The sequence below is a fragment of the Theropithecus gelada genome, chromosome 7a (genome assembly GCF_003255815.1).
Source record: "Theropithecus gelada isolate Dixy chromosome 7a, Tgel_1.0, whole genome shotgun sequence".
In the NCBI taxonomy this organism is placed as follows: Eukaryota; Metazoa; Chordata; class Mammalia; order Primates; family Cercopithecidae; genus Theropithecus; species Theropithecus gelada.
In genome coordinates, this window is record NC_037674.1 from 57,470,573 (window position 1) to 57,497,711 (window position 27,139).

A 27,139-nucleotide genomic window follows, 5' to 3' on the forward strand; every position below is an offset into this window, starting at 1 on the left:
TCTAGATATGTTTACATACACAAATACCATTGTGTTACAATTGCCTACAGTATTTAGTACAAGTGGCATGCTGTTCAGGTTTGCAGCCTAGGAGTAATTGGCTATACTATATAGCCTAGGTGTGTAGTAGGCTATACCATCTAGGTTTGTGTAAGTACATTTTATGATGTTCACACAAGGACAACACTGTGTTAAGACACGTTTCTTGGAATGCAATCCCATCACTATGCAACATCTGACTGTATTCCTTTGGTAGTTTCTTAATTGTCTTTTCCCTTTAGAAGAAAGCTCTAAGCTTTTTAGCCTTTTTCAATGCTGTTATCTTCAGCTCTTAAAACAGGCTTAGCATATATGGATGCTTCATAAATATTTGCTAGATGAATAAGTAAATAAAGGAGCAACTAGTGGGAGACACGGGGCTCATCTCTTTCCTAATTTGGTCTCACTTCTCATATGCCTCTGATAGTGAGGGCAGATGTGTGAATCAGTAATGATTCTAGTACTTACGTACATGTTTCTGGTTTTAACTGAAACACATCCATTTTTTTTCTAACACTGGAGAACAACTCCCTGTCTGACTTCGATTGGCCTATTTTGAAGGTACCTTCTTCTGCCAACTTTGGAGCTTGTCTGAGCCTGACTGAGGCCTGGAATCCCAGGCCTTTTTGTAGGTAGTTTATGTAAAAGTGATCCCAGAAACCAGGAGTGCAGGTCCTGGAGTGGAGCAGGAAAGAGGGGCCATCAGTACAAGGATATGCAGTGGGGCTGGCAGCAGCTAGAGGCAAATGCAGGGCCTTCTGAGGGACTTATGAAATGCCTCACAGAACTGTCTGCCCAGTGCGAAAAAGGAAAGCATTTATTCTATTCCCAGCGGTCCAGGGTAGCTCCATGAGCATTCACTCCCAGCATTGCACCCAGCCTCTTGGTTGCATGTGCATGTGTGTTGACTGGGATCTTGTGGATGCCCTACACAGCAGCCTCAGAAGATCCCTGGGGCACCAAACAGTGGGTACCAGCAAGGGGTACATGCATGCAGCTGGTGGTAGCCTGCACAGTCCTGCCCAGTAGCAAGGGCTGGAGAAAGGTATGGCCAAGAGGATTTGAAGGGGCACCCAAGGTATACCATCTTCTCCATGAAATTTCTACCCACTGGGGACCTTGGGCGGGTCATAACACCTCCCTCTACATGTGTTTTGGCCCTTGATTTGCACAGTGAGGAAACATTCCCAAATGAGACGATAAATGTCACTTTGCTTGGTAAAAATGACAACATGGCACAGTACGTTATTATTATTACCAACTCTGGTGGAGGAGAACTACAGAGGGAGAATCGGATGGCAGAATCCCATACTTTTATTTTGTAGGTGAGGAACTTCCAGTTCATGAAGTTCAGAAGCATTTCCCAGGTCATCGACATTAATGACAAAGAGAGGACTAGAATCCATGTCTTCTGACTCCCTATGGACAGCCCTTTTCGACTCCTCTCCCACTCCCTAAGCTCCGTCATTATTCCAGAGGCTGGGTGTGTTTCCTTAATTCCCCATGTCCTTTTCTACAAGTCCTCTGAAAGGGCTTTCTGCACTGTAGAAAGTAATCATGAGGGCTAAATAACCAGTAAGGATGTGGGATGAACAGATCTACCTGTCTCCATGAAGTCAGGGCCATTGCCCTTCCCTGGGAATGGCTTTCCCTTTCATTAGTTCTCTGGTTGAAGGGCTTCACCCTCACCAGCATAGCTCTCAAGATCTCGAGAAGAATCTTGAACCTAGGAAATCATCTTGAAAGGCTTGTGAACATCAACTGGATAATATTTGTGTCTTATGACTTGTTTCTAAATAAAGCTAGTCTTAACAGCATAAGTTGGTGCTCAAAGTACCTCTTTTATTATCTAAGTAAAAGAGTAAGAAACAAGAAACTGGTCAATTTCAGACCCTCTCACCCTTATTACAGGATCTATGGAAGGAGGAAGTCATCCTAAATATTGCTAAGGAAAAAATCATTCAGTTCCCTCAGATCACATTATGAGAAAGGAAGAAAGAAGAGCTGCCTGACAATTATCAAAATAAGATATAGATGATCTGGTAGTTTTTGTACCAAACTAAAAACAAAACTTATCAATGAATTCAACATGGGGAGTAATAATACCTACAGGTTTTTGCTTTTCTTTTTCTCCTGTTCTTCCAGTATAGCTTCCTTTAAGAAAAATACATACAGCAATAAAAGCTTAGCATCATCATTAATTATAAATCATTAGAAATAATTTACCCAGTAATTTAGCTCATACCTTCATTGTCTAGGACTTTATTCTGAAGGATTCAATTGATGTAAATGAATTAGATATCAATGATCTAATAATCAATTGAAAAAAGATATTGGCGGTTGGGAAGAGGGATTGGGAGATAGTATGGCTGTAATAATTTAAATTAAGTAATTTTTTTTCTCAAAATAGTGCACCATTTAGCTGTCGGTATAGTTCAATAGAGCTAAGTCTCTGAATATTTTTGATTGCATTATTTTCTAAGTTAGAAGTAAAAGTCTATATCCCTCACATATATGTATTCATTCATTTTCAGGTTATATACATGCAACATGGTAATAATCCATTATGTAAATTATCTAAAATATACAAACTGAAATTTTAAAAGGATAAAAATGGAAAAATTTAAAAAGAAAGAAGTTTCAAAATGTTTCTGCCTCCCTTCATTGAGTCATTTGGTACATTTCCTGGAGCATGTTCACCTCACTTTGGAAACAACTGCCCTGGACAATGAACATCAATGGGAAAAGGATGGTTCTGGCTTCCAGCTGAGGACTGGCGGCTGGCTCTGACCCCGGGCTGCCCACCCCCGCAGGCTGCACAGGCCCACTCACTCACCCTGATGCTGTTCACGATGGCAGCTGTTTTGCTCTCTGCAGCCTCTGGGTTTCCAATGAGGTAATCCCAGGCACAGAACACCCGCCAGCAGAAGGTGTAGTTTTCATTGGAAGCACTGGCAAGGCTCATGCGGGAGTTCTTAGCCATCCTGCCAAAGAGGAGCACAAACAGGTTATAGGAGTCTCAGGAATAGGGGGCTGGAGCTAGCACCCATGGAGCCTGTGTGAATTAGAATAGGCTGCTCCCCTCTGGGTGGACGCAGCTCCTCAGGTCACGGCTTGGACAGCACAGCACCGACTGGATTTCAGCCTGTGCTTGTGACCTCAGCAACAGTTTGGAACAGCGTGAAAACTGTGATGGCCCATTATTGTATGAGTTCATTTGACAAGGGGTCCCACCACTGTGGTACCCAGCAGGTCACTGCAGGTGTGTGTGCCCCAGTAGCCAGCTTTTCTCATCTCTGTGCAGCTGTGATTGTGAAATAAAAATATTTCCTTTGAATCAGTCTTCTTGGAGCTCCTTCCCATGGGAACTCTACCCCATGGGACTCCACATAACATGCTGGGTCCCTCTTTCACACATTTCTTTAGATATTTGAAGGCGGGAGTCATGAACCCTCCTTAGGTGAAACTCTCCCTACTTTTCGGAGCCTTTCTCCTGCAATAAGCTCTCCTTTCCATCCATGTTTCTTGCTTCCAAGTTTGCTCTAATCTGTCTCTTACATTGTATGTCTAGTAAAGGGCCGAGTCTTCGACGTGGGTCCTGGAAGCCACCAGGAGCTAACCTGGAAAGCTTCAGGGGAACTGAAGGCCCCCAGGTCATTATGCACATCCTCAAGTATTGTTTATTTGTTTATTGTCTTTTTTACCCCAAACCACTTCTATCTGCATTTTGCTAACATTCCACAAGTGGGTAGGGCGATGAACGGTGGTTACACAATCAAGCAGAAGCAGCAGGTGAGCCAGCGTGGGTGGGGCCAGCTTTTCCCGGGGTTTGGAGCCTCCTTGTCAGTCTGCATTTCTCTAGCTCCCACACGGAAGCTTGGAATGGTAAGCCAGAAGGGAACCTGGGATGTTCTGAGCCAACGTGCCCGTTTTACAGATGAGGCCCAGGGAAGGAAGGTGAGCTCCTGCAGGTCTCACAGTGAGGGTGGTGCAGGGCTCCTAACCCCACCAGATTGTTTCTTTTGCATTTTGCCTCCTCCAGTGATGACCTAGAGGTGCCAACTGAATCACAGCACACACAAGCCTGGCCTTTGCAAAATTTGTAGCTAGATCACAGGCAAACAAACATGCAACCAAAGAAGGACGTTTTGCTTTCTGCAGCCTCTGGCCACCTAGATCATATTGCTTATGTCCCTATTGGTGCAGCTACTGCATTGTCTAAAATTACATGAACTGGTAAATCTATATGATTCTTGTATTTCCAGGCCTAATATAGGACCTAGTACAAAGCAGTTAGTGTTCAATAAGTACTTGTTAAAATGAACATGCCTCTTTTAGCTTTGGTCTTCTCATCTGTAAAATGGATACAGCTATGTCTTAACTTTACAGGGCTATTGACAAGATTAGATGACATTACACATATCATAATGCTTGATATGTATTTTAAGAAATCGAGCAGTCATACTTTTTTAAAAGAATGATGAAGCTGTAAGCAAACACTGCCATCCCCACTAGGAAATACGCCAAGGGCAGCCGGTAGCCAGCTCTCCCGATCTTCCTCTCCCTGCCATAGTATCCGTAGAAGAGGACTGAGTACTGGAGGTAGCCCTGCAAAGAAAACACTCAGTGTCATTTCTGTTTCCCATTCCCAGGTCTCAGAACTGTGGCCCATCCACCCCTTCCCTCAAGACAAGAGTGTGGCCAAGCATCAACCTCACCCCCAGAGACCAGACGGTGTCCAGGTCTTGGGCTGATGAAACCTGCTCCTTGGGGATGGTCTTTCTGGCCGTGCTTCCAAAGGGCTGGCCTGCAATCAGCTGGTGAGAGAGGAAGGATTGTTATGTGGTCCTCTGGGTGGGAGGGGACCAGGAGAAAATGAGAGATTGATCTCCATGTGCTTGTGAAAATGCCACACATAAGAGATCTCCAGGGGGTGGATTTCTGCTTGATTTTCATTAATGAAAAATTAATCTTGGGTGGCCAGATTTTCTTTTTGCCTGACTAGAGCTCACCTGGGTGTGCTCTCTCTCAGCTAGACATGGTTTCTACAGGTGGATTATTAAGGCCTCTGTTGGGAAATGGCCCATTTACTTTTTGAGGATAACGTTTAGTTGAAAATGGATTTTATTTCTTTAATTTATATAAATGTAAGAGGCACAAGTGTGGTTTTGTTACATGGATATATCGTGCTATATCGTCTGGGGTTTAGTGTACCCATAATCTGAATAATGTACATGGTCTGGATATTATTTCAACTTCGGACTGGCAAACTGGCTGGTTGGCCAAGTCCAGCCTGTGGCCTTTTTGTATGGCCCAAGAGCTAAGAATAGTTTTGCATTTTTAAGTGGTTGGGGAAAAAAATCAAAAGAATTTATATAAAATTCAAATTTCAGTATTCATAAATCAAATTGTATTGAAACACAGCCACATCCACTGGTTGATATACTGTCTATGGGTGCTTTCATGCTACATGGCAAATTTGAGTCATTGTGACGGACACCAAATAGCCCACGAAGCCTAAAGTATTTATTCTGTGGCCCTTTACAGAAAAAGTTTGCCAAGCCCTGCTTTACTCAAACACATGTATGTTCCTCCCCACAATGACAACCAGAGGAGCCATTTTATGCGACTGCTGTAATGTCTCCTCTTTTCAACGAGTGGTACTTTTTTCTCTCCTGAAATACCTTACCTCTGGAATGACAATAAAAGCACCTGTCATAATGGTGAGCACAATATTAATTCCAAATAACCATCTCAAGAATATGAAATAGGAGGCAACGCCAGATCCAAAATGACCTAAAGACAGACAAGATAATGAGAACAGTTTAAGTAAAATCCTCATAGTGCAAGAAATCCTACAAAAAGAACACCATAACTTTTCTTACATCCACAGGAGATAGAGTAAGAATGCCATTATTGTACCAATCGGGGTGTTCCTTCCTGAGTGTTAACTTAGACAGATCAAGATGCCCCTGAATATCTATCAGTTTTACAGGCAGGAAAAATCTCTAGTTTGCCTAAAATGCTATTTGATAGTCACTTCCCTAATGACATATTCATCTAAAATGGTCTTATCAAATTTCTAATATTTCATGTATGTTAACAAGTATCGGCATCTTTTAAGAATTTGGCATATTTCTTATCTATTTTGCATCATTTTGAGAATTTCAAGGATTTTGCTAAGGGTTTTTTGCCTTAATTTCAAGATAAAACACAATTTGCTAGATGCTCACAATAGTGGACAGTGGGTGAAGAGTACAAAGGAACTCTCTTTCCAACTTTTCTATACATCTAAACTTATTCTAAAATAAAAAGCATAGTAAAAACAAATTTATATCTATTGAGAAAATCCAGGAGCATAGAATAACTTAGATGAGGACGTAGGCAACAATTCCACAACATTCTGGAGCAGGTGGTTTCATGTCATTAAAAAAAAAAAAACTCTTAAATTTGTATTTCAAATCTAGTTTATGTTTGTCATAATGAGTAGCAAAACACAAAACATCACAAGGACAAGAAAAATTACCTATTCTGTGATCACTAAATTAAAATCACTATTAGAATTACTTTCTATTAAACTTTTAGTGTAACCTTCCACAATTATCCTATGCAAATAGTGTTTTTGTATAAGATTGGCATTTCTCTCCAGCATACATCTTCAATTATCAATATATTACAAGCATTTTCTCTTGCCAAAAATACTATTCTATAACATAAATTTTATTGTTCCATTAAGTGAATTTTCCATAACTGATTTAAACTACTCCCCACGACTTGACATTTAGGACATTTCCAACTGTTCACCAGGGCGAATAGTTCTATAATAAATAATTTCTGTCTAAGATAAGGTTTCCTAGAAGCAGAGCTTGAGAAAGGGATTTGGCTACAGGTGATTTGTTGAGGAATCACTCTCCATAGAGAAGATGTGAAGGAGTCAGGGAAGGTCAGGGGAAAGAGCCAGGGAAGGGCACCATCTTAGCTGCAGCCTAGCTGAGTCTATCCCATCAGGAGCTCTGCAGCATGAATTGCACCACTGAGTTGGTCCCACTGGGAGCAAGGGATCAGACTTGAATCCTGCTCTGTTAATGGTCACTGCCTCTAGACTCCGGCTGGTGAGTGTGGGATTGGTGTGATAGGAGGTAGTCCTGGGGCAATTCCCTGAAGGGGAGCAGCTGAGTGACAAGCAGTCCATACTCAGCAGCAGAGGAAAGGGTAGACCAGCCAAGGAAAGGCAACCTGGGTACAGCACTAATGGCAGCGGCTGCAGCCTTGTTTGTTTAGTTTATTATGGTTTTCTCTGTTTTTGTTTTTTTTATTGTTTTGTTTTTAGGAAACGGAAGCATATTACCAAAGTATGTAACCTTTTGAAGACTTTTGGTACATATTAAAACTTTTTAAAAAAGAAATACTGTCCTAATTTACATTTCTGCCAGCATATCAAATTGTTTGATCCATTTAAATATTCAACATGTTTTTCCCAATTTGTCATCTAACTTTTAGCTTTATTTTTTATGTATGTAAATTTTATTTTTTTAGGTAATTAAATATAACAGTACTTTTTCCTCCTTCACTTTTATGATTAGATATGTCTCCATTCTGCAATCATAACATCTATTGTCTATTCAAATATGTAATGGAATTTCAAGTGAAGGAATTAAACTTACTCTTTTAAACAATTGAATCAATTGTTCCAGTGATATTTATGCAGTAATTCAGACTGACTTCAATAATTATTGCATGCTAAAATTCTAAAAGTCTAAGTGTATTCCTATCTGTTCCTGAATTTTTTGCTTACTCCTTTGATTTGCCAGTCAATTCCCACACTATGCTATACTGCTTGAGCTGTTGTAGCTTTATGATATATTTTAATATCTTGATCTTACAACTTCATTTGCATTCTTCTTTATACTTTTTTAATTAATCTCTTGGATATTTTTCTTCCTATAAGTTTTATGATCATTTTGTTAAATACTTAGAAACAATAGATTGAGATTTTTATTTGATTACATCAAACTTGTAAATTAATTTTGGGAAAATTAACATTTTCCAAATATTAAATCTTTGTATGCGTTTTAACAAGACTTTTATATCCTGTGGTATAATTTTACAGTTTCCTTTACTTTGGACTTATTGTTAAATCTATTCCAGATACTGTGTGTGTCAGTGTGATCATGGACATGATTTATTTATTTATTGGCGCATGTTTTCTAAATGGGCACAATTATCTCTATGAAAATGCAGATTTTTGTATTTGTGTTTTGCAGTTCCCTGAGCTACCCTCTTATTCATCCTCATAGGTTTTCACCTGATCCTTTCGGGGTTTGCATTTTATCTGACTGAAGGAATGAACTGGGAGAGAACAGCAGAGCCACAGCGGAATGTGGAAAGGCCTACATCGAGACTGTTCCCATCCTGGCAGGTGGTGGGGACAAGTATCTTGTCTTCTGGATCTGTTGTTCCATGTGGAGTCCGGTGACCCTGCTATAAGAGTGCCCTCAGCTGCACAGCATAAGGACCAGAACACAGCAGACTCTCCTTAGGCTGTGATTGGCCACTAGCATTGCATTCCTGCTCCACTCTCCAAGTGTAAATACTTACTCTCAATTTTCTTTATCCTCATTTCCCAGGGAATGAAGATGACCACAAAGTTACAGGCGAGACGAGCAAATTTCCGCCAGAGCTAGACAAGAGGGGTCAGGATTAGATGTCACATTCATGAAGATGGCAATGATTGTGCAGTACTAGGCACCTAAATGTAGTATACCAGACACTCCCTCTGGTAATCCCTTTAATTATGGATTATGGCTTCATAGGCCTTTAAGCTGCACTAGAACCAAAGTAGCTCCCTTCTCTGTGCTCCTAACCAGGTGAATGGACACCGGCTTTGGATAAATAATGCAAGCTGCAGCCCCATAGAATATGCACCTCAATATAGACACCACCCAGTCCGTGGTATCTGTATTGAGGTGCGTATTCTATAGGGTTGCAGTTTGCATTAGCCATCCCATTCCTGATGCGAGGTATCTCTTGCTCTTTGAGGAAAGAAAAAGTTTAACTTTTGGCAATTACATCTTAAAACCACAACACACAGTAGAAATTACTAGAGGAATGATATATGAATAAATCCACTCGATCTTGCCATAAACCTAAGGGGGTTCTGAGAATGTGCCCCAGGAATCTGGATGCCTAACAAACTCCCCAGGTGATTACAAGCACATCCCTGTTTAAGGACCAAGAGTCTAGAGCCTACCCTGAAAATGAGCCCCACTCTAATGTGTGACTCGCCTCGTGCTACAGCCTCTTTCCTGGATAGAGCTGTTGGGGATAAGGTCTAAAAATTTGTCTTGTAGTTTTGGCTGGGTGCGGTGGCTCACGCCTGTAATCCTAACACTTTGGGAGGCCAAGGTGGGCAGATCATGACATCAGGAGTTCAAGACCAGCCTGGTCAATATGGTGAAACCCAGTCTCTACTAAAAATACAAAAATTAGTCGGGCGTGGTGCCATGCGCCTGTAGACCTAGCTACTCAGGAGACTGAGGCAGAAGAATCGCTTGAACCCAGGAGGCGGAGGTTGCAGTGAGCCGAGATCATGCCACTGCACTGCAGCCTGGGTGACAGAGTGAGACTGTCTCAAAAAAAAAGAAAAAAAAAAGGTGTCTTATGTTTTTAAGATGCAATTGCCAAAAGTTTAAAAAACATTTCTTAAAGGGGAATAAAACAAGACATGCCCTGACACTAGTTCTGCTTCCAACAAAGTTGGCAGGTTGTGCATTTTAACACACACACAATCTGGGTTTGTGCTGGAAGTAAATGATATCATTGCAGAAAGAGGGATTACAATTGTAATTATGACATTCTGAGCTATAAGACTGCACATGGTCCCAGTACAGACATGTATGATAATGTCATTCTGGACATGTCTGCTGAGGCCAGAATGGCTGCTTGTAAATGAAAATCTGAATTTTATCAGAAGTTTATCAGAAGTTGTTCATCTTCTGTTCATGATTTGAGAGCCAACTCAAATACAGTCACTCCCATGAACACAAAATCTCTGTAGCCAGAAAAGAAATTCTCCGATTTGTAAACTCCCCTAGCAATAATTTTTGGTCTCTCTCATAATGTTTATCATGTCCTACCTTACATTACCTTAATTTTGTTCGCCTAGGTTGTCTCCTAGAGCCTAGAGAGGGAGATGGAGGCTTTCTGATCATTTATTACCCCAGTATCCAGAGGAAGGGGTGCTCCATCATCCTTTGGCAAGGGTTTGGTGTTGGAAAGCATTTGAGTCTCTGGCTCGTTTTAAATCCCTGAAGACTAAGAAGCACGGGGCGGAAAGCCAGAGACCTGAGTTCTAGCTGTAGTTTCACATCTATCTCACTATGTGTCCCTGGGGAAGTTATTTTCTTTCCTTGGGTTCCATTTCTCCATCTGTATAAGAAGTCAGATTCAATTAGTGGCATTCAGAATGCTCTTTAAAGTTGTATGAGAATTTTCATATATGTAACAGCCTAAGGTAGGGCAACTTTTGTAGGTGGGGGTAAAAAATCTCCCCCACCACCCCACCAGTAGTGCTTGAGGAGCCAGGGTCCTCCAACTCAGGTTAGAGAGCACTGGATTGAATGGCCCAAGATGCTCATTCTGGGAATAAGAGTCTATGCAAGTTGGCCCAAAGGAACTTCTTAAAGGAAAATGTGATTGAAAAAGGTGATTTGTTGATAACGTGTTCAGTAAGGCATGGGGGAAAAAGTTTCATGCTTCTCTGATGATTTATACCAAATCTCCATGGCAAAAGCCTTGAAACAGGAATAATTCAAAATTTAAGAACAAAGCAAAATCAAAACAAAGAAAACTAAACTTGGAAGAATAGATCCTAATTGTGGGTTTGGATTATTGAGCTTTGCTAGCTAAGAAAAAGTTCTGTCTTTGGAAAGACTTACATGTCCACCCAGAAGATATGTAACAACATATGTGATAGTTCATGAAAAGTATATTTATTCATAGTATGTGTTAAGCACCTAGATTGTGTTGACTTATCAACATGTCAACATGAACTGTCATACATGTTGTTAGATATGTGGTACATGCATGTATCATACATACATATATATTTACACATGTATCATTATGCATGTATGTATCATACAGATCTAACAATATGTATGACAGTTCACGAAAAGTATATTTATTCGTAGTACGTATTAAGCACCTAGGTTGTGTTTTCCTGTGAATGCAGATAGTGAGCATGACATGCAAGATGTCAGCTGGTATGGAGTTTGCATTCAGGTAGAGACAAAGCAGCCACAAGCAAATCCATGCCACAGTGGGACACGGTCTATTAGGACTGGGGGAGAAGGCCCTTTCAACAATCAGGGAAGGTCTAGCTGAGGAGGTCATACTTGAGCTGAGACTTGAATGAAAAGGAAAATTAAAAGTAAATGGGAAGAGTAGCTTTATAAAAGGGGAGAACAGCCAGTACAAGCTGTGGGTTAGCATGAGCTGAGCGTTTTACAGAAGAGGATGGAGGAGAGAGGAGTAAGATAAAAGTTTGGATTACCTTACTCAATGTAAAAACTCTGCTTCTAATAATTCAGCCCATTATCAAGTTATACCTTTAATTCATACTGAGTTTACTATTGCTAAAAGTCCCAATAGCTTTTCACTGTTATATATATTATAGGTCATTTGAATTCATGTGAAATACTTTATTTCCTGTAGCATTTCAGCTTATTTAGAGAAAACAAAAGAGCTTGGTAGTTCATATGTCTACAAAAAGATAATTTATTTCATAAACTCCATCATAGTATGGCAGGAATAAGGAGTCATGTGTGATTTGGTCATAAAAACAGATTCAAATTTTAAAGAAGATTTTTGTGAAGAGTAAGAAGAAAGAATGACAAGATGTGTCCTTAGGGATTCTTTGATATTTTATAATTTTTCAAACATGTAAAATTTATGACCTACTTTTATTTAAGCTATATTAGAATATTTTTGTTTCAGAGAATCTAAAAAGAGTATATCTGTCCGTTATTGTCTCTTAAGATAACAAACAAAAAATATAATAATCAACATTGGTGCAAGTATTATAAGACTAATAATGGCAATATAAATCATCAAGGCTTTTAGAAAATAATCTTTAAATATTTATCAAAAGCCAAAAAATGGACCACAGTCTTTTCTATAGTGATTGCAATTCTGGCATTCACCCTAAGAAAAAAATTCAAAAAGACAGAGAAATCTATATGTGCAAAGATGTTCTTCGTAGGGCTATTAATAATAATGAAAAATTAGAAGCATTTTAAATATCCACCAGCAGTCAAATAACTAATTAAATTAATATGCATTTATCTGATGGAATACCACACAGTCATCGAAAACCATTAAATATAAAAACTATATAGCAACATGGAAAAAAATTATATAATGGTGCTATGTGAAAAAAGAAGCAAAATGTATATACACTACAATTACTATGGTATGAAAATAATATATTTATGCAATGACTGATGTGAAATTTCTAAAACGATATTATATTGAGGAGTAGAGGGTATAGAAGGATAAGTTATTTTTCTTTGTTTTCTACAGATTTATGAAATGACTTTATAAACAGATAATTTTAATGTATACTTTTCCTTTAAGTAACTGAATGGGAAAAATAACAAACAAAAATCTTAACATTGTGTTATAAAATGAGCATTGACATAAACCTGCAACTTTCTCATTGTAAGAAATACAGCTGTATACAGGGACACAGTGAATCAAACCTATGAATATGGGTGGGATTAACTCAGGAAAGGTGCTAGATCACTTTTGCTATCCTTTCTCCTGATGAATTAGGCTTACCCAGTTTCACACAATTGGGAAGCGAAGGCATCTAGGACTAAAATTCAAGTCTTGGGAAATTCATACTTTTCAATTCTATTATCCTGATCTACAGCTGTGTTATAGACTGGCACTCGCAACCTGTGTATCATGGCAAGTGCGATGGCAAACACAACCTCCTGGCTCTGGAGACCACAGTGTTCACGTGTGTCTGTGTCTGTGTGTGTGCTTTTTTCCTTTTTTTTTTTTGGAGACGGAGTCTCGCTGTGTTGCCCAGGCTGGAGTGCAGTGGCACGATCTAGGCTCACTGCAAGCTCCGCCTCCCGGGTTCACGCCATTCTTCTGCCTCAGCCTGCCACCACATCCAGCTAATTTTTGTGATTTTAGTAGAGACAGGGTTTCACCGTGTTAGCCAGGATGGTCTCAATCTCCTGACCTCGTGATCCACCTCCCTTGGCCTCCCAAAGTGCTGGGATTACAGGTGTGAGCCACTGCGCCCGGCTACATGTGTGTTCTTTACCTCTGCACCTGCTGCTTGGTAGCCTCGGGTCCTGGTCAGCCTCCCTTCGAACTTTAGTACAATGTCCTTCGCTCGTCTAAGAGAAGAAAAACCTGATGGTGAATACAATTTTATCATAGTTACAATTTCTGCAAAATGTGTAAAAATGCAACAGGAATAGGTTGCCATCTTGTCCTGAAAAATGATACAGCACGAGATGCCGTGAGAGAATGGAGTTACACAAATACTTCATGGTCTAATTTTTGGTAATCAGAAAATGCCTTAAAATTTTTTTCTTTAATATTTAAATGGATGCATAATCGAAAATGATGAAATTATACCAAAATTAGCTACAACTGAATTTCTTAAAGGCCTTCACTGATTCTGGTGCTTGACTGGGGATTCTGAGCTTTGGAAATCCTGGTGGCAGACACCTGCATCTCGACCTCTCCACTTAGCAACTTTCCTCTTGCAGTCAATTGTTTAAAAGTGCAAATCAGGCCTGGCTTCAGAGAATCTGCCTAAGTAAAGGTTGGTGTCTGATTAATGGGAGCAAAAAAAGTCATGTCTACATAGACATGAACAATCTGATTCACCCCAAACAAACTTCTAACACACTAATTGATCACTGTATTGAATTAACCTGATATCTCTGCCTAAATATTCAGTCCTGAAAATGGACTAAATTCATTGGGATAGACAGTTAAATTCACACCTTAAATGAACAACAGGATTAGAAAATAAATGTTAGTGCCATGGACAGACTGAAGCCAAAGGCTCTTAGAGAGATGAATGTCACCGTCAAGGTAAGCTAATCATTTACCACCCCATGTAGAGATGCTCATTATCTGATGGTTGGACGCCCTCTGCTTGATGATGTTCAGTGTTGAAGAACTTAGTTCTTCTGAATTAGCCATTTTGCTAGTTTGACAGGTTTACTTGGGAGGGTGCTCTGGTCTGTGCATCACAGCAACCCCCAATAACACCCAGTGGTCTGAGTCCTTCCTTGGAAAACACAGGGTACAAGCCAATTCCTTTATCCACAGACAGGATGATCTCTCCAAAACATTACCTAACCAGAGTTCTTGGTTTTGGATCTCTCTTCCTACCATTGCAACATCTTCATCTTAATAGCCCAGCCAATGCATTGACTTCATTCTGGCCAGAACCAAAATGTAGGTCAGGAGCAAGGTTGACGTCCCATGACTACCATGTTGGGGTCATCTTAATAGAGCTGTCTGCTGCAAGTATTTAAAAAGTAAAAGCCTATCAAAGTCAAGTAACAATTCATTTTATATCTTATTTTTTATTTTTTCTGAAAACATTTAAACATTTTATGCACACCTATTTTGGGTCAAGCATAGTGGAATACAGAGTTGCCTAAAACAGAGTTTCAGTCAGGTGGGGTGGTTCACACCTGCAATCTCAGCACTTTGGGGGGCTGAGGTGGGAGGATTACTTGAGCCTAGGAGTTCAAGACCATCCTGGGCAACACAGTGAGATCCCATCTCTACAAAAATCTAAAAAAAGTAGCTGAGTGTGGTGGCACATGCCTGTAGTCCCAGCTACTTGGAAGGCCATGGTGGGAAGATCACTTGAGCCCAGGAGTTTGAGGCTGTGGTGAGCTGTGATCCAGCCACTGCACTCCAGCCTGGGTGAGAGTGACATCCTGTTTCAAAACAAACAACAACAAAAAACCAGAGTCTCTGCCCTGGAAGAGTTTGCTACCTAATAGGGATGACAGAGATCTTTAAAGACAATGACTGAGGGAGAGTGGGTGTGACAAGAGCTATAACAGAGGGGTGATCGGGTGTGGAGGTAGCAGGGAGGGGCAGCCCAAACCAAGGCCCAGTCATAGACCTATGCTGATTTCATAGGAACTGACCACTTGCTTCCCTACAGGGGAAACAAGCATGTCCTGTATCCTCTTAGACAGGTGGCTCTTGCTCCAGACTCAGGGTTAGCTCATTCTGTTTTCATCTGCATCCCGCTACGCTCCCTTGATTCCCAAGCAGACAGGGTTCGGTGCTTTTTTGCACTTTCCACAAAAGCACTGTGATAAGCCTCAGCAAGTCCAATGAGGGAAGTGTTGCTCCAGTAGTTTCTCAAGGTGATGGAGAGGAGATATGTGTGGCAAGGAGATAGCGGAGGTGCTCAGAGGGCCAGCTGCACCCTGAGACCCTGGCCGCTGGCTGAACACATGGCCGGTGTCAGCCATCTTGGGGCTCTGAATGTGTCACATGGGCCAAGCAACGTGGCAGAAGGCCTGGCTTATTCTTTGGTTTCTGAAGTGCCTTGACAGAAAAGTTACCATTTGTTCTGCTCTGCCCTCAAAGTTAAAGAGACTTAACCACCTATTATTCAGATAACAATTGATCATCATCATTTTGGAATGATTTAGCAAAATTCTAATAGAACCTATGTCATTTTTTTTTTTTTTTTTTTTGAGACAGAGTCTCACTCTGTCACCCAGGCTGGAGTGCAGTGGCACAATGTCGGCTCACTGCAACCTCTGCCTCCCGGGTTCAAGCAATTCTCCTGCCTCAGCCTCCCGAGTAGCTGGGACTACAGGTGCCCACCACCACGCCCGACTAACTTTTGTATTTTTAGTGGAGACAGGGTTTCACCATATTGGCCAGACTGGTCTCAATCTCCTGACCTTGTGATCCGCCTGCCTCAGCCTCCCAAAGTTCTGGGATTACAGGCGTGAGCCACTGCACCCGGCCAAGAACCTGTATCTTTTCTTTTTAAAGAGTAATCGCTCCAATGATTACTTTGGTGAAATTACTATGTTTCAATACAAGAAAACACTGGACTTGGAATCAGAAATTCTAGATTTAAAGCTTAATTCTAGCACTCAGAAACTGTGTAGCTTGGGTTAGTCTCTTAACATCTCTGAGTATCAACTTTGTTGTCTGAAAAATGGATATAATGCCATCCTTACTCAAAGAAATGGAAACAAGAGCAGCTGATAACAGACATGAAAGGCGCATGAAGGAGAATTAATTGGAACCTTCTGAGGACCAAAACTACGGATGACTTTAGCTATCTTTCACAGTCACCTGAAGAGCAGTCTGGTCAGACTGGAAGAACATCACCTGGAATGCAAATCTAAGGAAGAAATGATTTGATGGGAAAGAAATGCAAGCCTAATACATGGTTGATATGGAGGTAAAGAGATATCTGCTTGGCATCTAGAAAAGAGCAATGAAGATGAAGATAGGGCAGTAATTCTGTCTACACAGCAGGTGTCTGATGATCAGGCGTAGTGTCTGCTTTGCCAGGAAGCTCCACAGCACGGGTCACAGTAGCTCAGTGGTACAGGCCATGAAGGCCTGTTTGTTCCTGCTAATTCCCTTTGCTGTGACCCCAGGCATCAGAATCACTATTCCTTACTCACTCTTAGTGAGTGACTGTTATATACCAGATACAATGCTAAGCACTCACAGAGTTCATTCCATGTATTCCTTCAACAAACTGCTATCAGTGGATCTCAAACTTGAATGTGCAAAAGTATCAACCTAAATGCATGTTAAAAATACAAGGACCCTCTCCCATGGTTTGATTCAGTAGGTCTGAGAGCAATCAGGGATTTTGAGTTTTTAACAACACCCGGAGAGCTTAGTGGTTGACATTTTTGGAAATGGACTGCAGGAAGTTAAGGGCTGTTCCTCACCATCGCTTCAGCTTTTAAAAAGAAAAGAACTGGTATTCAGAGACATTAAGAAAATTAATGTCACATAGATAGAAATTGGTAAAGGTAGTATTTGAATCAGGGAATCTGTTTTTAAATCTTTAGCACTTTATTGTATAGACAGACTGTTTAATATGACTCTAAGTATCATAATAATCTGGCTTCCTATAAAGGTTTTTTTTTTTCAATTATTTTTTTACTCAGAGGGTGGTAATAGCCAAGCAGCTAAAATGAGTATCTCTTTTCATATTGGATTACTGCTCTGTCTCTAGTGAGCGAGACGAGCTTGGAGAGAATATTAAAATCTAGTGTTTAGAAAGGAGGCAGAAGATAAAAGACTCTCCACCAACACACACACACCCAACACAGACACACAACTCTTTATACTCTCTCTTTCTCTGTGTCTCTCTGTCTTTCTCTCTGTCACACACAAACACACATGCACACACAGAGGAACTGGCTTCTGGACCAGCTAGACCTCTCAGATACCTTTGTGACTTTGCTAAGTCAGGTCAAGAGTGACCGAGCCACCTCTCTCACATGAGTCTTTATCCTCGTTCCCATGGGCAGGGCAAAGTGGTTTATCGGAAAGCATACTTGTAATGATCAATAATGGCCATTGAGGCCCTTACCTCAATGCCCTCAGCTTCTGTCCCATAGTCCAGGGTCTGCAGCGAATGTTTGCCATGAGATCTTTCTGGAACTGTATATTCTGGAAGATTTGTTCCGGATCATTGCTGTCCCCTGTTTCATCAGCACTAAAGCTGTCATCCAAGTTGCTGAATGATCAGGGCATTAAGGAGGAAATCTGATTAGAAGAATTGTTTCCAGCAAAGATCATCTTGCCCTGGGCACAAGTTCAGGTCATCTGTATGAAATGTGTATGTGTTTGTGCATGATTGTGTGTGTTTGTGTAAAGGGAGGGACCCAAAGAGACAGATAATTTGGTAGTGTCAGTAGCCTGTTGAAACATTTATTGGATTCAATTACTTCCACTGGGTCATTAGAAGATAATGATTTCTCAGGGTGCATGATATTATCAGAAAACACAAGATGAGACAAGAGGGTACTTATGTACTCTTGGATTCCTGAGTAGCAGCAATTCGGGTAGGCAAAATAATTTCTTTTTCAGGCTCATTGAAATAATCAGCTAATTTTAGAGGCAGGACTCCTGTTCCCCAATTCTAAAGGTAACATAAAATACAATCAAAACTTCTGCCACTCAGAAACCCCTCTTCACCCTTTCAGGTCAATTCATTTTAAACCTGAGATAACCAAGGCAGAACCAGAATATTTCTACCAGCAAAAAATTAGCTAAATAAATTTACACGGGCGAGATATTTCAGGGACATAGATACTCTCAAGAGGAACAATTTTCCAACATGTAGCAACATTTACTCCCAGTTACACTTAATATGCTTTATCCTAATGCAACTTTTTGAGAGGAGTTAAGAGTATTCATCTATGACTATTAGAAATAAAAGATTTCCTTTGTCATTTTCTAATTCATATTGTTTTTACCCATTAAGAGGAGAATTTTTTTTCAATTTCGTCAAATTAAAGGGCAGCTGTACCAGACCTTTATAAATATTTAACAAATTCGAATAGCACTCTCATCCACTTCTAACTAGCCTGAAGGCTTTTCCAATAAACACTTTATTTATCATGATAGACATATTATCCACTCTCTCTTGACGTTGCTGATTGAGTGAACATAGAGAAAACAGGGAAACATATCTGTGGGTTTGGCCAGCCATAAAGCCAGGTTGGGATGCAAGCTTTCGGATTCTGACCTCCTGGTCAAGAAGCAGCCAGAAGAACCATTTCCCTCCATGCCCATTGCTGAGGTTGCCATCCTAGTTGTACCACAACCTGAAGAAGTGAGATTCTGAGTTCATTCTGAAGGACAACTGAGCAGGACAGGGACTTTTTCCCTGGCTCTGGTGACCCATGCATTCCTTCCTCACACACCTGACTCCTCTGCCCAGCTGACGAATGGGGCTAGCTCACCTGAGCAGCAGAGATTCCTGGTAGAGGTAGCACTGACTGGCATTTCTCCGGATGCCTCTATAGCGCTGGGATGCCTTTGAGGTTTTCATGGGAGTCAACAGACTGCTAACGATCAGAAGCTGGCCAGAGAGCTGGGAAGTTAGCAGGCAAGGGTCTGTTCTGAGGTTTCTGAACAGAAGCAGCGGAGTTTGCTCTGCCCGCCGGTTCTCAGGAACAAGACTGTGTGCTTGCAGCTGGTGCTCTGAGTAGGGAAGAATCCAGGAGGCCAGTCATGCATATGCAATGTTAAGGTGGCTGTAGCTGCACAGATTGGCTGGAGTCTAGACAGCCAAAGGTTTGACCTGGTGATCTACAGATCGCTTGGTGCGGCACAAATGATCACATCCGTTAACCCCTTATGCCCTGACAATCCTGGATGGTTTGCAAAACACTTTACATCTTTGACCATGGCTGCTGTTCACAAAACACTGAGGGAGTACAAAAGGCAAGGCTTAATTTCCCCAGTTTTTTACTCTCATCGAAGAGGCTTAGAGACAGTAAGGACCTTGCTTGTGTTCACAGTGGAGTTGAAGAGAGGCACAGCCATCACATTTTATTTTTTCTTAATTAGTTTTTCTCAACATAGTTTCTATTTTGAAAAAAGTCAAACCCTGAGAAATGCTGATGGAACAATACCAGGAATATCTGTACACTCTTAACCTAGATTTACCAATTGCCACATTTTGCCACAATTGCTTTATTTCTGTTTGTATCCTTCCCCCACCACACACCATTTGAAAGTAGATTGCAGAAATAATAACACATCAACCCCAAGTACTTTCAGCATGATATTCATAATAATCAAATTAACGTCTTAACACATTTTACTTTTACCATACATGGTCATATTAATCAGCACGATAACTCTGAGACTGAGACTAAAAGAAATGAAAAGACTTCCTATAGCATTTGGTAAGAAAGGAAGACTTTGATAGAGATTAGACTCTCACCTCGATATTCTGAAAATAGGTTGCCAGCTGTAAAATGGGATGAGTAGCTCATCCTAGTCCTTCAGCAAAGGTCAGCAGCTTCTCCTCTCCTTCCCTAGCCATCAGCAGAATAGAGCCCGGTTCCTTTGTCACCTGCAGACTCTCACTGTTAGCCATGTGTTGGGATTCTCTGCCAAGAACCTCTTTCCCAAATCCAAGACTTGACCAGTTTCACAGGTAAACCTCTATTTGCCACGTAACAAAAGAAATGGTTTGACTACAGTGAGGTTAATTGCACCTTTGTATTAACTGAATGAGAAGGTGCAGGACTGGAATAGACGTGACCCTTTCTGTGTAACATTACCTACTGCACACTTAAGACTCAATAAATGGGTGAATAAATAACTGAAGTGGACACCAGACAACAGAGCAGAAAGAAAATCCATCAGCAAGTTCAGATGTGGGGCTTCGGAGAGAAACTTCATTCATTTGTCCATTCAATCCTCTACTAATTCATTAGCAAATAATTGGAAAGCTCTTACCACACACTAAACTGGCAAATGTAAGCAAGAGCCCTAGCGCAGGGGTCCAGGGACCATCAGGCAAGTGTTCAGACCTAGGGTTGAAAGCATGGGAACGAAGTGGAAGGCTGAGTGCCAGAGCTGGCCTTGGGTCAGAGATGGATCCGGAGCCTCTGGGACCAGGTCATCTGTCTGCCAATTTGCTTGAGGCCATTTGGCCTGATGCTCTATCTGGTAACATTAGATAAAATGTGTGCTTATCAAATGGAGAAATGGTTTATATGGATTACTGCTAGCCCCACTGGGATTTTTTGCATTCTTTCAGAGATCTTTACTTATCTCAATCATTCCTGAACATTTCAAAGATTTTTTTCATCCTACTTTTTCCAAAGCCCCCTTGCCTTATTTTGAAATATTTACTCAAAAATTTAAAATATTTTATATTAATCTCATTCAATTAAGTATTTTGAGCATTTTTGTTTCCTTTTGATGTTATATATACATGCATATTGCAGGGGGAGGTAAGGAAAGGTAGTAGCAAATTTTTCAGTACACAGGGATTCATTAAAACAAATTAGAGCAAAATCAATCTTTTTAAAATTTCATATTCATTCAGGTAATTCTCTCTGGCACTATAGGCGAGATAAATAAATAAATAATGAGATTCAGAAAATTAATTCGGAGATTAAGAATAGAGTTTATTCGAATACAGAACTTGAGGGTAGCCACCCGGGAACCACCAACTCCAAATAAATGGGATCAGCATTCCAAAGTGGAGAAGTTAAGGTTTTACTTATATAGGCAGAGACAGAAATTTTAGCCGGATTGCATTTTCTATATGAGACCAGTGCATATGTTTCTATATGACACCAGTGCCTGTGGTTATAGATTACTGCATTCCAAGGAAGATGACTTTATTACTCTGTGAGAAGGGGTAGTGATCTGGGTAGAGGGGTCTCATCTCTGATGCCATTTGGCCTTTCTAATTATTTACAGGGAAGAAAAGGCAGAAGTTGCAGCTGTGTGCCACATGACTCAGGCTGCAAAGTCACATTCTTCTCAAGGCTTAGAATAATTTCAAGTTCCAACAGCATTAAGTTTAAATTAATTTTAATAATTAAGTAATTTATTAGCGGGGCGTGGTGGTTCATGCCTGTAATCCCAGCACTTTTGGAGGCTGAGGCAGGCAGATCACAAGGTCAGGAGATTGAGACCACTCTGGCTAACATGGTGAAACTCTGTCTCTACTAAAAATACAAAAATTAGCTCGATGCGGTGGTGTGTGCCTGTAATCCCAGCTACTCAGGAGGCTGAGGCAGAAGAATCACTTGAACCAGGGAGTCAGAGGTTACAGTGAGCTGAGATCTCACCACAGCACTCCAGCCTGGCAAAGAGCGAGACTCCATCTCAAATAAATAAATAAATAAATAAATAAATAAATAAAATAAAGTAATTTATTGAACCTACATGAAGATAGGTTGAATAAAAGATATTTAACTCTATTTTTAGTATCCAAATCATAAATTAACTGAGATAACTAAATAAGAATTGCAGCTTTTGATATGAATCAATTGTCCTTGTTTTTTGCCTAATTTTAAGGAAATGCTGATTTCTAAACATTTTTATTATGAAGTTAATGCATAATCATCAAACAAAATGGAAACAATAGGAAAATTAGAAATAGCAAAAACCACCTAGAACAATATTGCTCAATGATATTAACTATTAATCTTTTCAGCTTTTTAGAAGTGCATGTTTTTCTTTATATTTATATATTTTGTGGCTGTGCTGTATATGTGTATTTCTCTTACCTTTTCCATTGATTTTATATTTGAAGCAATTTCCATGTTTTTAAAAAACTTTCTGTGGGCATATTTTACCAATAGGCTAATTAAGTAGTATATTCTGTCTAGGATGTGAAGCATTTAACACTGCCCCATTTCTCAAACATCCATTTTGTTCTCCCTAGTACCTTTTTTGTTTGTTTGTTTGTTTTGTTATTTTTTTGAGACAGAGTCTCACTCTGTCACCCAGGCTGGAGTACAGTGGCACCATTTTGGCTCACTGCAAACTCCACCTCCCAGGTTCAAGTGATTCCCCTGCCTCAGCCTCCCAAGTAGCTGGGGTTACAGGTGTGCACCACCACACCACACTAAAATTTTTTTTAGTACAGACGGGTTTTCACCATGTTGGCCAGGCTAGTCTCAAACTCCTGACCTCAGGTGATCCACCCACCTCGGTCTCCCAAAGTGCTGGGATTACTGGCGTGAACCCAGCTCCCTCCCACCTTTTTTTTTTTTTTTTGGCGATTGATATTTTCTGCTTTTTGCATCATTTCTATAGAATTAGTTTTTCAGAAGTGAAATTACTAGATCAAAAAGAATATTATTTAAGAAAATTCAATGTTGTCAAAAGAATGTTGCTCCCTTTACATTTATATTGATTTAGTGTGCTTTTATTATTATTGGTAAAATGAGTTTTTAATCAAACGTTCACATTTGTCTATGGTCTGTTTACTGTTTCCTTGGTCTGGTTTTTACAAACTCCCTCTAAGCACCCCCCGGCATTCATGTGGGCAGTGTGTTCAAGGCGAGGCTGTGATTACAGCCTCTCATTCTCCAGCAGGAGGGACTTGGATGCCCTTCCCCATTTCCTCTCCAGACTGCTGCTCCTCTGGATGCTGAAGGGCCAGGCAGAAAGAGAACATAGAGAGGATGTTGCTTTCTGAATGCAAGGAGATTAATTACTCCACATGCATTGACTTCCTCTGACAATTTGATTAAAGATTTTAGATGTGCTGGATACGTTTAAGTTAAGCCAGAATTTGTATGTAGATAAAATGACTAAAAATCCAAAAATCAAAAGGTTCCAAATAGTGTCAAAATGGGCTAAAATTATCATTTCCTAGACCCACTGCTTACAGGATCCGTGGGGTGAGAGAAAGAAGATAGTGAGGGAGATAGAGATAGCAAGTGAAGGCCTAATTGTATAACATATGAATCTCATTCGGTTCTAAAAACAAAACAAAACAACAATAAAATTGAGTTATAAATCCCAGAAGGTTTCATCAGAAGTGATCCAATGGCTTAGATTACAGGGACAAAAACATTTATTTCCTACGTCATCAATTAAAGAGTTGTTTTCCTGCTAAGTGAATTCTATTCTGAGAAATTAATATCCCTGGCCACATCCTAAAATTTATGTGTGAGTCCAGTGTGTTCCATCAGCAAAGCCAAGGTCTCTTATCTTAGTTATCAAATTTTTAGCTCTGGATTTTGCAAGACAACCTTTCCCATTTCTGGGATATATTTACACTTCTGTTATATTGTTTTAGCAACTCCAAAAGCTTTTGCTTGAAGTTTAGAAATATGTTTTGGGTTTGGAGAATATTTTTTAGGGAAGATTCTCAAGAAGAGATTGTTTTCAATTATCTGAGTAACAGCTGAATTTGTTGAAGCATGAGAACCATTTTTATTTTTATTTTTGGATTCCACATGAAATCATTAGTGGCAAATAAGTTTGAAACTGTGCAGACCCTCTGAGATTTCCCTTTGGGTCCTGTGATACTCTGTAACTCTGTTACACTTTTAGAAAGTAGTCTGAGATTCATAGATGGGTTGGTGGGGGTGGGGGGTGTTGTCCTTTGCTACACGGCCCCTTGGGTTAAGTGAAGATAGACTGTCATCACTACAATAGAATCCTTTAAAAAGAGGAACGGATCATCAGATAGGTTGCAGTTGGGATACAATTATAATGCTGCCCTGTCCCATCAGCTGTTAAGCTTCCTCAAGGAATGAGATTCCTTTTCATATATGAGTATATCTAAACACATAATCTGTCCTAGGAGAAAGAAAAAATTGAAGTTTCTAAAAAACGGGGGTAAAGGAAAGCAGCTGAATTCCTTGTCAATCAACTATTTAGGAATTGGCTGAGAGTTTTCTTGAATGATTTTTAGATCGTTTGTATTTTCCCAAGTATTTGGGGAATATTAGAAAGCATAGCCAACGTCTCTCAGGAGGGATGATCGCCTCCTCTCAGCATTTCTTCACGTCCTTATGGAAATGCTATGTCTCCATCAGCAGATGGAAGCCAAACAGCATCTGGGATCAGCTGAGACAACAGAACAGAGCAGATTCCAGACAAAACAGTATTTACGATATGTTGATCTACTACAAAAATACAAAGTTTATCATGTTTTGCTTTGTTCTTGATATGATATTTTAAAACCCCTTCTTTTAGAAAATTATCTTCATCTTCTCCTCACATCTCTTTTCATCTTATGTTTTCATTTTAAAATAATTAATGGTCAAATAGCTATTGAGGTATACAATGTGATGATTTTATATATGTATACGTTTTGTAATGATTACCACAATCAAATTAATAAACATGTATTTTTGACATATCTTTTCATTTCTTGTTTTGTAAAGATCTTTCAAAATCCTTTGCCTTCACGTGCAAACCAATTTAATTCCCCAAGGCAAGGTCTTTTAAAAATTAAGCTACTCCTGCCCTCTTTTTTTGCTCTTAGTACTTTGCCTTTTTTAAAAAATAATATTTTCATAGGTCTAATTGACACTGCATTTCTGCCTCTACATTTGATGATTTTTGAAGAAGGAGAGTTCTGTTGTGGCATGTGTATATCCAGAAATAGTCTTCATGCATAAATTATATTCCCGCCTTAAATCTCATCGTATATATGAATGCCATGATGATCTTTACAAATCATCTGGGATTTTATATTACTCATAATTTTGTATTACTCATAATTTTATATTGCTTGTTTAGAGATTTAAAAGCCTGATGAAGGAACAGCTGAAACCAGAGAAACAGCAGGTGAAAGTAAATTTATTTATTTTTTCTTCCTTTTGCCAACATTCTGCATCACCTCTTGTTTCCAGCCTCACTTTCATTCCAGCAGCTTCTAGGGTATGGCTGTGGCTGTCTGGCTTCCCTTCTATTGATACCTCTGGCAGCCTTTGAGGGATGAGGGGGCTTGGGGGTTTCCACTGCAAACATGAGGGAGTAGGTTGAGTGCTTCTTTGTTGAGGTGAGCTTCCCTGATGGGGTTGAACCCTGTATATCAGAAAGAAGCCCAACCACCCTTTTGCTATTTCATAGTGACACATTGCATTGAATCTCCTGGAGCAGACATAAACGAATGTTGTGGCTCTGGAGTGGTAAAAGAGATTGTAAATAAACAGTCTTCATATCTCCTGGGGGTGCTTTTTACTGGGCTAACATAGCTAAGCTGGAAATGTGTTTTCCAGTATTCCATTCTCTGTGTGGTACTGGTCACAAAGAGACTTGTGTGTGTAAATCTTGGAAGGTGGAAGAGAAGGAGCTGCCATTTTGTGTGCTCTGAGGTGGATAAAGGGCACCAGATGCTGTGGCAGCTCACACAGGTCTGTCATTTGCTAGCCTTGCTTTGCGGGTGGGGCTGTATCCTGAGCCTCGTACAACTTCAGCTCCCACTGGATCTCTTCCTTCAGCTCCTCTGAGCCCTGGGCCAGATGTGTGTTCAGCTCCATGGTGAAAGCCACCAACTTTTCCAGTAGGTCATCTGCATCTTTTGGGTTGGAGGTGGTAAGAAAGAGAGGTGGGCTCTATTTCATCCTTTTGAGGGGAAATGGGAAAATACCTTTTGTCCTCTTATTTCCTCAATTTCACACCCAACTCTCCTTCCTAACTCCCAGTCCAGGCGACATAGAACAAATTCAGCCCAGTATCAGATACAAAACCAATACTTTACAGAGATTTCACAACCAGTCTCACCATTGTGCAGATCCTAATCCCTGTTATAAATTCTATATATTGGTTCTGTTTCTCCAATTGAACCCTGACTGAAAAAGCTCTTCATGGCTACTCTTGCCTGCAAATTTTATCTCTTGAATTCGTAGATGGTTATACTGCTCTGCCAAGACTGTTTGACTTCCTGAACAGAAAGCGTAAATGGTAAAGTGTGGATTGTGATTCAATCATTGATGACCTACTGCAATTGGTAGTTTGGTCTGTCTGAATTGCATCTTAGAGAAGCTCATTGAAATGTCTTATATAATGACATACTTCCTTTTCTCCAGTGTTATTTAGTGTTCCCTTATTTTTATGGCCCTTGACCTTAGCCTTTTATTTAAAGCTACTGAGGGGATTAGATTACTGTTGCCGTATTTCTTGGGATTATGCTAATCCAGGTTTTCATTTTACCATGTCAATCTCTACTTACATTTTTTTTAACTCTTCCGGTTTCCTTTATAAAGTCACTATCTCTTCTTATTCTCTTAATCTGCATCTCTTATTTCGGAGACAATGATTTCATTGTATTTCACTGAGTGAGAGAAGCAAACATCTAAAATTTACATTTTGCTTTCTGTAGAAAGTTCCTTTCTAAAATCTGCATTTTTCTCCACCTCTGGCATTTTCTGCAGAATGCTGCAGAATTTCTGTGTTTGCGCCCCCATCCTGTGGGTGAGTGTTGTCCGGCTTCCCTTGCTATTCCCAAGAATGCTGTGGAACTTTACCTTTCATATGCTTACTGGTGGAGGCTGCTGCATGATTACTTTGTAGGCTGAGGGAGTGGAGAAAAAGGTGA

At 40.2% G+C, this 27,139-nt stretch overlaps 1 protein-coding gene and 1 long non-coding RNA gene across 2 annotated transcripts in view; one reads left to right on the forward strand and one right to left on the reverse strand.

Annotated features, from left to right (window-relative positions):
• LOC112627765 overlaps nucleotides 1–8,408 on the forward strand; it is a 37,862-nt gene extending 29,454 nt beyond the window's left edge. The window contains exons 4-5 of the long non-coding RNA XR_003120223.1: nucleotides 4,692–4,859; nucleotides 8,337–8,408. This is a non-coding gene — a long non-coding RNA (uncharacterized LOC112627765). The remainder of the gene's footprint in view (nucleotides 1–4,691; nucleotides 4,860–8,336) is intronic.
• Nucleotides 1–19,223, reverse strand: part of TMC3 (transmembrane channel like 3) — a 42,068-nt gene extending 22,845 nt beyond the window's left edge. The window contains exons 1-9 of the mRNA XM_025390405.1: nucleotides 19,062–19,223; nucleotides 17,684–17,830; nucleotides 13,379–13,454; nucleotides 8,638–8,719; nucleotides 5,729–5,835; nucleotides 4,758–4,856; nucleotides 4,505–4,647; nucleotides 2,876–3,023; nucleotides 2,150–2,193 (exon numbers count right to left, since the gene is read on the reverse strand). Of these exons, the coding sequence (XP_025246190.1) occupies nucleotides 2,150–2,193; nucleotides 2,876–3,023; nucleotides 4,505–4,647; nucleotides 4,758–4,856; nucleotides 5,729–5,835; nucleotides 8,638–8,719; nucleotides 13,379–13,454; nucleotides 17,684–17,830; nucleotides 19,062–19,150 (935 nt within the window). The 5' untranslated portion in view covers nucleotides 19,151–19,223. The remainder of the gene's footprint in view (nucleotides 1–2,149; nucleotides 2,194–2,875; nucleotides 3,024–4,504; nucleotides 4,648–4,757; nucleotides 4,857–5,728; nucleotides 5,836–8,637; nucleotides 8,720–13,378; nucleotides 13,455–17,683; nucleotides 17,831–19,061) is intronic.
• Nucleotides 19,224–27,139: the final 7,916 nt, after the last annotated feature.